The sequence below is a fragment of the Asterias rubens genome, chromosome 4, assembly GCF_902459465.1.
Source record: "Asterias rubens chromosome 4, eAstRub1.3, whole genome shotgun sequence".
Lineage (NCBI taxonomy): Eukaryota > Metazoa > Echinodermata > Asteroidea > Forcipulatida > Asteriidae > Asterias > Asterias rubens.
In genome coordinates this window covers 6590153-6601773 of record NC_047065.1, presented here as the reverse complement: position 1 = coordinate 6601773, position 11621 = coordinate 6590153, and the positions used below count along the sequence as shown (strand labels likewise).

At 37.8% G+C, this 11621-nt stretch overlaps 1 protein-coding gene across 2 annotated transcripts in view; it reads left to right on the top strand.

Moving 5' to 3' along the window:
• LOC117289036 (ankyrin repeat domain-containing protein 27-like) overlaps positions 1-11621 on the top strand; it is a 67959-nt gene continuing 56338 nt past the window's right edge. Inside the window, exons 1-7 of one of the 2 annotated variants that reach the window (XM_033769952.1) lie at positions 1-168; positions 4080-4597; positions 5074-5193; positions 6689-6839; positions 8645-8719; positions 10447-10595; positions 11285-11407. In XM_033769952.1, coding sequence (XP_033625843.1) covers positions 4490-4597; positions 5074-5193; positions 6689-6839; positions 8645-8719; positions 10447-10595; positions 11285-11407 — 726 coding nt within the window. In that variant the 5' untranslated portion in view covers positions 1-168; positions 4080-4489. Of the gene's footprint in view, positions 169-221; positions 332-4079; positions 4598-5073; positions 5194-6688; positions 6840-8644; positions 8720-10446; positions 10596-11284; positions 11408-11621 lie in introns of those variants that run through there. The other variant, XM_033769953.1, reaches the window with a different exon arrangement.

Below are 11621 nucleotides of genomic sequence, written 5' to 3'. Positions count from 1 at the left end.
ACTTGTATTATTGCGAAAAGAAAACAGATAAAAGGTGCACGAAGTGAAAAGAGCACACATTACATGCTCCTGTTCAGCATGTTTGTGTTTTCAATGTCAACCAATGAATTTGTGGCAGATTCAAACTACGAATTGTGTGTAACTGTGTTTCGTTGCAGATGACGTTTGGTATGTTTCTGACGTGTTGTGTTAGTCTTCAGACTTGTTTCAGTGCAATCTAATGTTAGGATTTCCTAATGTTAAATCTCATCCGTCCCCGTGTGCCTAGAATCCGGACACTTGACCATGAATGTTGTTTACTTGACTAAATAAAACGATGAATCATTCACAGGTGATTATTTCGATTATTTTTTATTTACACTAGTTTGGAAGGATAGAATTGCACAGGGATAATTTGCCGCACGTCGCCACCACATTTTCACTATTTGATTTTGAATACAAAAAGGGATCTCAATTTTGACAATTCATTCAATCAATCAATTTCATCATCATTTCAAATTGACTTGAACTTGAAGTTGAACAATTGTTATTGAGGCCTAACTAGTGTAGCTGGGCAATTCCAGCGTGACTGACATTACATTTTTTACTAATTTTGAATATCTAATCAGCTCTCATGTCTAAACAATGACAGCCATCTTATGTTTGGCATGGGGGATACTAGGACCTGAATACATAATACAGCATTGAAAATTTTAAATTTCATGTTCAGCTTTTCCCGACGAGGGGGGTCGTTAACTGCCGTGACTGACATTACAAAAAGCGACGCAACCAAAAAGTGTTGATTTGTTTTTAAAATTTCTCTTCAAGTTAAAAGTGCTACAGATCTAAATCCATATTAACATTATATCTGATATTGATAGGGTAACCAAAACTTGGGAAAAATTATTCATGAATTTTTTGATAATTATGCAAATTAACCTCTGTGACTGACATTACTGTGACTGACATTACGCGTTCATAACATCTGCTAGAATAACAGTAACAACAATTTAACAAAACAAAACTAAAAATTCTGTCCACAAGAGAGTATCAATGAACTGTTTAATTCTATATTAAAGGAAAAACTATAATTTTTAGATGTTTAAAGGTTGAAACATGCATTAATTGTGATAAAATGTATTATAAAAGAGCTAAAACATAAGCTGCTATTTGGAATTGGGGAATTGGGATGAAGTTTTTATTAAATACAAAATGACACATGAAGGAAGAAATGGGTGCTCCCTTTTTTTAGTGAAATAAGCTCTATCAGTTTAATAACAATTGTGTAAATGTAGCTTTTCACATGCATGAAAAAACTGAGAGAAGAAAAGACTGAAAAGTGTAAAACTGCTATTTCAGCTATTTCAGAATTTTCAAGCTTTGGGATATGTCTGCTAAAAACACACGCCTACTATATTGTAATCAAAACATTTACATGGACTCTTACATTACATCCTAGCCAGTAAGCAATATTCTGTAAGATTCTATTTATTTCATTTGTTCAATTTGCAATACCTTAATCTACAGTCTTTAACTATTGCTAAGAAAATTGTGTAGTTAACGAGCCAATCTATAAAATGTACTTCGATCAAAATAGATACATGTACCATATAAAAGCACAAGAAAATTGAACACTAACATTGTCAAAGGGTAGTCAGGTTCCTAGGTATTGGCTACATTGTTACCGATGGTGGTCAGGTTCCAAGGTATTGGCTACATTGTTACCGATGGTGGTCAGGTTCCAAGGTATTGGCTACATTGTTACCAGGCCTTGAACATTGCTATTGAAGGGGCACTGCGTTTTTCCTTATGTAAAGGACACTCTGTGACGAAATTGTAAATTTGTAGTTTGGAGAAGGGCACCAATGCAAAGCACAGGGCACTGCGGCAATTGCTGTGGGTGGAGTGGGTATTTTGAGACCTGTGTTGTTAAATCTTGACATAATTTAAGGTTGAACCAACCAACGCCACTTTGTAATCTCCACCTTGGTGGAGTAGCAGATCAGTTCGCATTTACTTTGCACACACTCAAGTACAATATTCCACAAAACAGTCTTGTCCTTCCCATCGAAACAGCACTTCGTATTCATAAAGTCAATCTAGTGTATGTAGGAGCTGTTAAAGTATCCTCAACTTTGGAGGAGATGGATCAGCTGATTGAGCTGCTCTCTGCTTCTTAAGATTATGACATCTTGATACCCTCTCTCTATTTCGATTTACATCTCTCTTTTCAGAATTTTTTCTAATCAGTCTTATATAGCTTGAACTCCTCTTTTTGTAGTTTTGTTGACCTACGCTTCCTTTGTTTTCATGTACTCGGCAGCCCATCTCTGCTGCTGTCTTGTAGTATCGTCCTTACTCTCTTGTAAAACTTGTGTACTCATGGTAGTGTGAGACTCTTGTAATAATGTTGACCTATTTAAAATAGGGACACTGCCAATATAGGGCTAGATAGCTCAGTTGGTAGAGCGCCGGTTTGAATCCCACTATAGTCAATTCTTTGTTCAATCCCAAAAACCTATTTAGCCAGAAAACAATTGTATAACTTTTACTTCGATCAATGACAAATATTCACAATGAATAATGCGCCTTATGCATGTATGGATTGGAGTACAGTTCACCATACAAATTCGTTATTCACTTACCTGTAAAATATGGATGAATTGGACTAAAAATACAAATAAACAGATCCAAGACCATTGTTTCATTTAGCTTCATTTTAGTTGCATTGAGAGTAAAAGACAACTTAATAGTCCATCCAATTTTCAAAATCTTTTTCATTAGCTTGTGTAATAATGTGACTGACATTACATTGTCGTGACTGACATTAAACGTGACTGACACTTTTGTTTAATTAATAAAAAAATTTAAACAACAATTATTTACCTTTTTGATAACATTGTTGCTCTACCCTGACCCCCTACTAAGAAAATAATGGAGGGCAGATTTTAATTGCTACCATGTATACTTTTATGACAAAAATCTTCATTTTTTGTGACTGACATTATACAAAGCCTAAGAAAAGCGTTCATTTGACGGTACATGCTAGGTATCTAACATTAGTTTCATATTAATTAAAGTTGTTTTCCTAAATATAGACACTGAGAGTTGTTATTTTAACCAAACAAAATAAAATGAGTGCCTTTAGATTAATGAAAACTACAAAAAGAAATAAATTTTGTGTTCTTACCTATGATTGGTGCCATTTAACGTAGCGTCAACTTCAGAGTGCTGTAACTTTCAAAATATTTGGTCTGGATCATTTTTTTTTCATTTCTAGAAACTTCAAAATATACTCTATCAATTTTGCAAAAGATAATTGAAAAAAAGCATTTTGAAATATTGACCTTCGTGTCGCACTTGCGTGGAATTGCCCAGCTGTAGTAATGATATTTCACATTGAATATGTTGAATGGAAAAGTGGGACAGGTGGCGCCATACGGAAATTTGTGAAATTTATCCGGCTGGTTCCACTTGTCCCTTGGGTAAAGTGTTTGTTGACCCCCCCAAAAATTGTTTGGGGGGCTAGTTGCGATAACGTATCCCTCTCGATGGCCGCGTAACCCTCCTCCCGACGGCCGCGCTCGCGGCCGGCCGGAGGAGGGTTACGTTATCGCAACTATAACTATTGGGGGGCCTAAACATTTTTGAAAGTCAAAAAACGTGTGATGCGACAGAAAACACCCCAGTTGACCATGATGCGAGAAAGTAGACAATTGCACTTTTTTTTTTCCAATTAACTTGACAAAAAGGCAATACAAGCAAATATGAATCGAGTGTGTGGGGAAAGTTTTGGCTTAATTTGTAGTACAAAAGAAACTGGAGCTATTGATCGGCAAGTGATCGTAAATGTTCATCTTTCAATTACACTCAACGTTGATTTTGAAAACATACATGTAGCGTGAAGGAGGCCCAAGATGTTAGACCTCTATATAATAAAAGGCTCACGTGGTAGCCTTAGTTATAGTTAGCCCTCTAGAAGCAGTCGTTTCCTTACTAAATATCATAAAGTATTTTGCCTGCGTTGAATTTTTTTTATGAATTAAAAGTGGGCTTTTTGTTTTGAAAAATTATAAATTTATTTTCTCCTTTATTTTCAGAATTCTACGGTCAGATTCTAGTTGGGTGCCAGTCCAGCAATGTAATGTAGTGAAGTCCCCTGACTTCATGTGGGTATCCACCTTGAAATAAATTTGGCTATCAATTGGGTACCAATCGGGTACTACGTGTAAAAGTGTAACAATCAGGAGGTCTGCATTGCATCCTATTCAGGCATAGACTACCCTGCATACTTAGGATTTGACCACCCTGGAAATAGGTACCAACAGGGTACCAGTTATAAAGGCTATTGGTGCATGGACTGGATGTGGGCTACATCATCAATCATTTAGGTACCTTCAGGGTACCAATTGGGTACAGGTACCAATTGGGTACCAACTGGGTACCAGTTGGGTAGGAGTCACACAAGTCTTTTCAAGGGAGGGAGTGGGTCGCATAAAGAGCCTCAACTATGGAGGGCCACTCTTATGATGAGGATCTGGCCGAGAACCGTTTCTTCATCATTATGCAGACAAAGTACCGCCAGCTACACCAGCAGGCTTCTGTGCAGAGATTATTGGTAAGTCAGTGAAGGGAGTGTACATTTTTAATTGTGAGTGAGCTTTCAATGTAATCTAACAGAACTGAAATCTTTCAAAAAGAATCATTGAAAAATTTAGAGGATTTGAGTACTTTTTGTACGAGGTAAACACAATGTCAACAAATTTACATAAAACTTCCACTGTATAGCCTAAAGATAATATGGTAGAAAGCTTCCATTAACATATTACTTGTAGGGATGCTGTAGAATCTGACAAAGGAATATTGAGAAAAGATTTATTTTAGCGACTGATTTGATCTGCGTACGCGACTCTCCTGAAAACATTTCTCTGTGATTTTTTTTTTGATTTCTTTTCTAAAGACTTGTTGACTTATGAAGCTGAAATTTGTACAGATATTACTGTACGTATGTACTTATGTCATGGCCAACTATTTGAGCCACAAAATGTTGCGAAACCCTTTAACCTAAAGTATCCATTGGTTGTTTAACCTCAGATTTGTGTACCAAGGACAGGTGTGTTTGCACGGTTCTCTCTGTCCCAGGCTGACTTTGAGACTCACATACTGCGACCATGTGATGATCAGCCAGGCGTCTACCTTACTATGAATAATAAGGTAACGTTTATTTCAATCACTTTATGTATATTAGCACTTAACCCTAACCCATCCCAAATCCTTAGGTCATGCATGTGCAAACTGTACCATGTCTGCCTAATGTTTCAGCAATGAGAAAACAGAGTCGGTTGCCTCCATGTCCATATATCGCCTTGACGCCCACTTAAAGGCAGTGGACACTATTGGTAATTACTCATAACAATTAATATCATAAAACCTTTCTTGATTACGAGTAATGGGGAGAGGTTGATAGCATAAAACATTGTGAAAAACGGCTCCCTCTGAAGTGACGTAGTTTTCGAGAAAGATGTAAGTTCCCATGAATTTGAATTTTGAGACCTCAAATTTAGAATTTGAGGTCTGGAAATCAAGCATCAGAAAGCACACATCTTCGTAAGACAAGGGTGTTTTTTCTTTCATTATTATCTCGCAACTTGGACGACCGATTGAGCTCAAGTTTTCACAGGTTTGTTATTTTATGCATATAATGTTGAGATAGATACACCAACTGAGAAGACTAGTCTTTGACAACTACCAATAGTGTCCACTGTCTTTAAGTATTCAAGTTTGATTCATCTTGTGAGGTGACCACTTATAACTTATAGTAGCACCTGGGGCCAATTTCATAGAGCTGCTTAAGCAAAAAATTTGCTTAAGCACACAAATAGCTCACTTATTTTACACATGTTACTGGTCAAAACTTCATGCCATATACATTGCTTATGACTAGTATTTAGTTGTTGTTTACTTAGCATAACATTTGAGTGGAGTCTTGGCCGGTAATCTGATTTTACTAAGCAATGAATTTTTCGCTTAAGCAAAATTGTGTGCTTAAGCAGCTCTATGAAATTGGGCCCTGTTAGTAACCCAGCCCAAATCTTTCCCAGAACCTTCTTTCCTAAAGAGAAAGTTTCAGAAGGTCTGGGGCTGTTGAAATCCAATCAATTTGGTGTTGGTGCGGAGTGACATAGGAGAGGAGGATATCGGAGGATTGAGGGGCACTTGTATCAGGCATGCAACTCTTTTGCTGTTTCGCGACATTCTGCGCTAAAATAATTAAAAACAATTCATTTAGCCTAGTATATGCCTGGCAACCAGAATAACGACTACAATCATGTAAAATAAGCCTAGTACATGCTAACAATGCACCTTAGAGCATAATAAACCTCAACAATATCTTGGGTACCATTGTGGGTCTCATGTCCCGTGGCGTTTCGGTTGCCTTGCTTCGCACTTGCGGTCGGTTGTGCCTTCGAAAATGTTCCTGTTTTTTTCAACGGGCAGGTGCGTGCCTGTTGTATGCAAAATGCCCACAGGGAGCAAGGGCCTTGTCACATGAGGCAACGTTTGCTGGCAACTTGGAGGCAACCGACTGCAGTGTAGGTCTTTAGATCCCAAAGAAATAACATTCAAATGTGAACGCTTTTTCTTCTGGTTGCCAGCACACTTAATTAAACGTTTTATTTCCATTGTGGAATATTTGTTCTACTTTCAGGAGGTGCAACTGAATGGAGACTCGATTACAACCACTAAGGGATTCAAAGAGATCAGAAGTGTTCATATTCTGTTTGAGGAGACGTATTACAATGACAATGATGAGAGCTATAGAGTTGTGTGTATTGATAGACTACTTGAAGGTGGAAATGGTATGTTAACTCGTATATCTTATTTTACTAAGTCTACACTAGGCCTATACCTTCATTTCCTCTCTGTCACATGCCAGCGTCAGATTGTAAGATGTATGGTCTGAGGACTTGGAAATGGTATGTCATGGCCGAGCTTGGATCGGTCGAGTTGGTCTTTGAAATGCGTTTGTAACCGTTTGTTATAAAATTGATATGGTTAGAAAGATGTTGTAAAAGTAGAATACAATGATCTACACAAATATGCCTCAAAATTGCGTGGTTTTCGTTTGACCTCGTCGACTAACACGGTCGGCCATTTATGGCCGACCGTGTTAATTCGCGACGTAAAAGGAAAACCGTGCAATTTTGAGTGATACTTGTGTGATACTTGTGTGTGATCTACTTTTAAAACATCTTTTCAACCATATAAATTTCATAACAAAAGGTTTCAAACGCTTTTTTACTGACCAACTCGTCCGATCCAAGGCAACGTGTTCCTTTAAGCACCTTGTCTAAGCTCTGTTTTTTTTCTTCTGATCAGCAGAGTGTGGGTTCGAGTCCCGATCTTGACTTTTGTGTACTTAAAGCCATTGGACAACAGTATTGTCTAAAGGCTCACACTTCGTGTATCACATTTTTTATATAAAAATACACACCTGTGAAAATTTAGGCTCAATTGGTCATCGGAGTCAGGAGAAAATAATGGGAAAACCCACCCTTGTTTCCGCACGTTTCGCCATGTCATGACATGTGTTCAAAATAAATCCGTAATTCTCGTTATCGAGAATTGATAAATGTTTAAATGTTTTCTCGAAAAGTAAAGCATTTCATGGAATAATATTTCAAGAGAAGTCTTTCACCATTACCTTCTGTAAACCCTGTAGGGTATTTGTAAATCTGTGAACCTTTATTTTTTTTTTCTGTTCCAAAAGTGTATTGGCTTTAAGTAAAGCATTGCTATGTCCTTTGGATAAGACGTAAAGCTGCTGGTTCTGTGTGTTGTGTAATGCAGGTAAAAGATCGAAGTTACACTTTGCTAAGGAAAGGGTTTTGCCCCAGTGTTTCTGGCTGTGGCTTCTCACCCCGCCACATCACTTTTCTAACATTCATAAGCTGGGATGTAAATTGGTCTCATAATTAAAAAAACTTTAAAAACCTGTCTGGAAATAAGTAAAAGTAAGCACTCTGCGACACCCGTAGATAAGCGCTGTATAAAAACAAGTTATTATTAGTGAAGACCAAACATGTGTGTAGTGTTGTAGGCCTAAAGCTATGAAAAGAAATGTCCTAGAGTGTCGTAGCAAAATGGTTAAGAGCATCGAATTTAAGTTCTGATGCTAAGTCACCAGAGTGTGGGTTCGAATCCTGGTCGTGACACTTGTGTCCATGAGCAAGATACTTTACTACATCTGCTTCTCTTCACCGGGGGGTATAAATGGGAACCTGCGAGGGTAGATGTTGCTATTGTGAATAAAAAAGCCTTTGGAGCGCCACGGTAGCTTGAGGCTGTATACTCCCTGCAGGGAGCTGAGAAAGATTAAAGGGATGTTATTGGCCCAATGACTAGGGGATGTATTTAAAGCGCATTGATATGGTTTATTGTGAAATGCACATGAATAAGAATTTGTTATTATTATTGTTCTTATTATTTTTAACTACAACCTAGGGAGAAAGTAAAAAATTGGCAGGGACTACTTATTTTGCTTCAGTGGATCAAGGGGACTTCTCATTTTTAACTTCACTACTGCTCTGTGGGTTTTTAATTGGTCTTAGCGTTCAGTATAATAAAATATAGGTTTTTTTTTTTTCTTCTCTTTTTCTGACAGAGGTTGTAGAGGATCCAGTGATGACTTGTCTAGAGACGTTGGACGACTGCACTGACTTTTTATGGGGGAATAAATGTAAGCAAAACACAAACTGATGGGTTTGGAACACTAAGCCATTTGACAAAGCGTTAATCTTTCTTAAAGGCGGTGTGTCGCCTGGGCGACTAGTGAATTTTACTACTTGACTAGTTGCACCATCAAATAGTTGCAACTTCAACACGCGTCGTCACTAATTTTTAGTTCTCAAGATGCATTGTGGCATAAAGTTTGCTGCAGGCGCAAAAGTAAAATTCAAGCTAAAAGGATTGAAGGATTGCCTCACTGATGTTTGATTCTGTTTTGTGAGTTAAATATGTTGGCTAACAGGTATTCACGACACGATTAAAGGCAGTGGACACTATTGGTAATTACTCAAAATGTATATTAGCATAAAACCTGACTTTGTGACGAGTAATGGGGAGAGGTTGATAGTATAAAACATTGTGAGAAACATAGTTTTCAAGAATGAAGTAATTTTCTGCGAATTTTGTTTCGAGACCTCAGATATAGAATTTGAGGTCTCAAAATCAACCATCTAAAAGCACAGAACTGCGTGTGACATGGGTGTTTTTTTTCTTTCATTATTATCTCGCAACTTCGACGACCAATTGAGCTCAAATTTTTACAGGTTTGTTATTTTATGCATATTATGTTGAGATGCACCAAGTGAGAAGACTGGTCTTTGACAATTACCAATAGTGTCAAGTGTCTTTATTCGAAAAGTTGAAAAATGGTGACTACGACACTAGTCTCACACTCTCCCAGGCTTAGTCGTCATGATGAGAGCAGGCTATGTGGCTATACAAGGAGTTATGAACTCTCACCTAGTTACTGCACGAGCGCTCCCTCCCATGGTATTGACCCCTCACACGCTGTGACTGTGCCCCGCCCACCATTTTGGACGGCAATAGGTTTACTTGGAAGTTCAGCGTCGCCTACAATGCACACTTCACTGAATAACGCACAGTGACGTTGCCAACCAAGATTGCAGTTCCAAGATTATTCTGATGATGACGTCAGGTGAATTGGGTCAATAGAGAGCATTAGTGTTATTGACAAGCAGTTAAAGGGGGCAACAGGGTTTGCATGGCCCTGACCCTGCAAGATCTTTATTCCCTGTTTAAGACGGCTTCACTTCTCCTTTTGTTCCCATTTACACATTTTTTTATGCATTTTTTTATTGAAAAAGGTAAAAATTGTGGAAAAGCTGTCAAACTCTCATGTTACATTTTCAATTCCTAGCCTAATGCTCCGTTTCGCAAGGGTTCATACCACTTTTGCTAGACAATAATTTTTGTTCACTATTGCACGTATAAAAAACATTCATTATTAGTTTTATATAACACCCAAGTAGATCTTTGTATTTTTGATTGGAGGATACAACTTTGAAAACAAACAAAGCTAACAATGTTTAATTGTGACATTACATCCCTTTATTTTGGTTCGGCTAGTTTTAATTCAACAGTGATTAAATGCATTCTACATAATGTGTATGTACCTTGCAGTAACTGTACTGCCGCATTATCAAAGACACACGCTAGCAGTGATGTTTAACGCACCATGCTATTATAGAATCAGTCAGATGAAAAGCAAATTGCATGGTGAATCGAACGAAAAGACACGGTGAATGACGTAGCATGCAAAGGTACGCTTATTTGCTGTCACCTGAGGGATAATCCTCCAATCAAAGGGCAAGGATCTGCTTGGGTACACTTTAATAAGATTAATAAGTACATGTATTATTAAATTTCTTAAATTGACAGACAGCAAGCACTCCCAGAAACAGGTGGATGAGTTGATTACCAACTTCCGGAATACCACTCAGCAGCTGGAGACGTTACGTCACATCATAGATGAAACTAGCGCCCTCTTTGCCATGGCAATGCAGATAGCTCTTAAAGACACAGTCTTGGTAAGAACCAACATACGTGTACTTTTCATCTCACTCTGAAAGCTACATGTATCTATTATAATAATAATAATAAAATACTACTAGGCATTTATATGGCGCTCTACAAAGAACACAACACCTCACAATCAACATAGTTAAATACAAAGAAATGAAGAACATGCATTAAAGGCAGTGGACACTATTGGTGATTACTTAAAATAGTTTCAGCATAAAACCTCACTTGGTAATGTGAGAGACAGCTCACTCTGAAGTAACGTAGTTTTCAAGAAAGAAGTAATTTTCCACGAATTTGATTTAGAGAACCTCAAATTTAAAATTTGAGGTCTCGAAATGAAGCGTCTTAAAGCATACAATTCTGTGTGACAAGGGAGTTTTTTTCTTTTATTATTATCTCCCAACTTCAACAACCAATTGTGCTCAAATTTTCTAAAGTTTTTGTTGAGATACTTCAAATGAGAAGACTGGTCTTTCACAATTACCAATAGTGTCCAGGTCTTTAATGTGTTGAATTAACGTACATGCACAACGTAGTCAGCTATTTTTGGGGGGCTAAGTGATTGTTTGGTAAATAAGTTGATTGCATTCTATATTTTTCAAAGTTTCCATTGTCTCATAAAGAGAAATCTTTTTAAACAGGCTGTATTGAACAGTTATGTGTGTTCTTTTGAACCGAATAAATTTTTTGACAGCGCAAGACGGTCCGTCAACACCATGGTCACATGGACAATCTGAAGACATCTATGGAGACGTACATACTGCATGGTGTTTATAACAAAGTCTTCAAGGCTATCGGCTCCTTCTTGGCTAGTCAGGTGAGTCACAGGAACCATATTGCATGTCATGGCTGAGTGGTTAGAGCATCAGACTCGAGCCCTGGTGCTTCTGATTAGAAGAGTCTGGGTTCAAGTCCTTTTCATGGCACTCGTGTCCTTGAGCAATGCACTTCACGTTAAGCCGAAGGTCCTGTGTACTAGGATTGCCTTCTTCTTCCTGGTCAGTTGGTATAAATTGTGCTGCTTTGGCCTT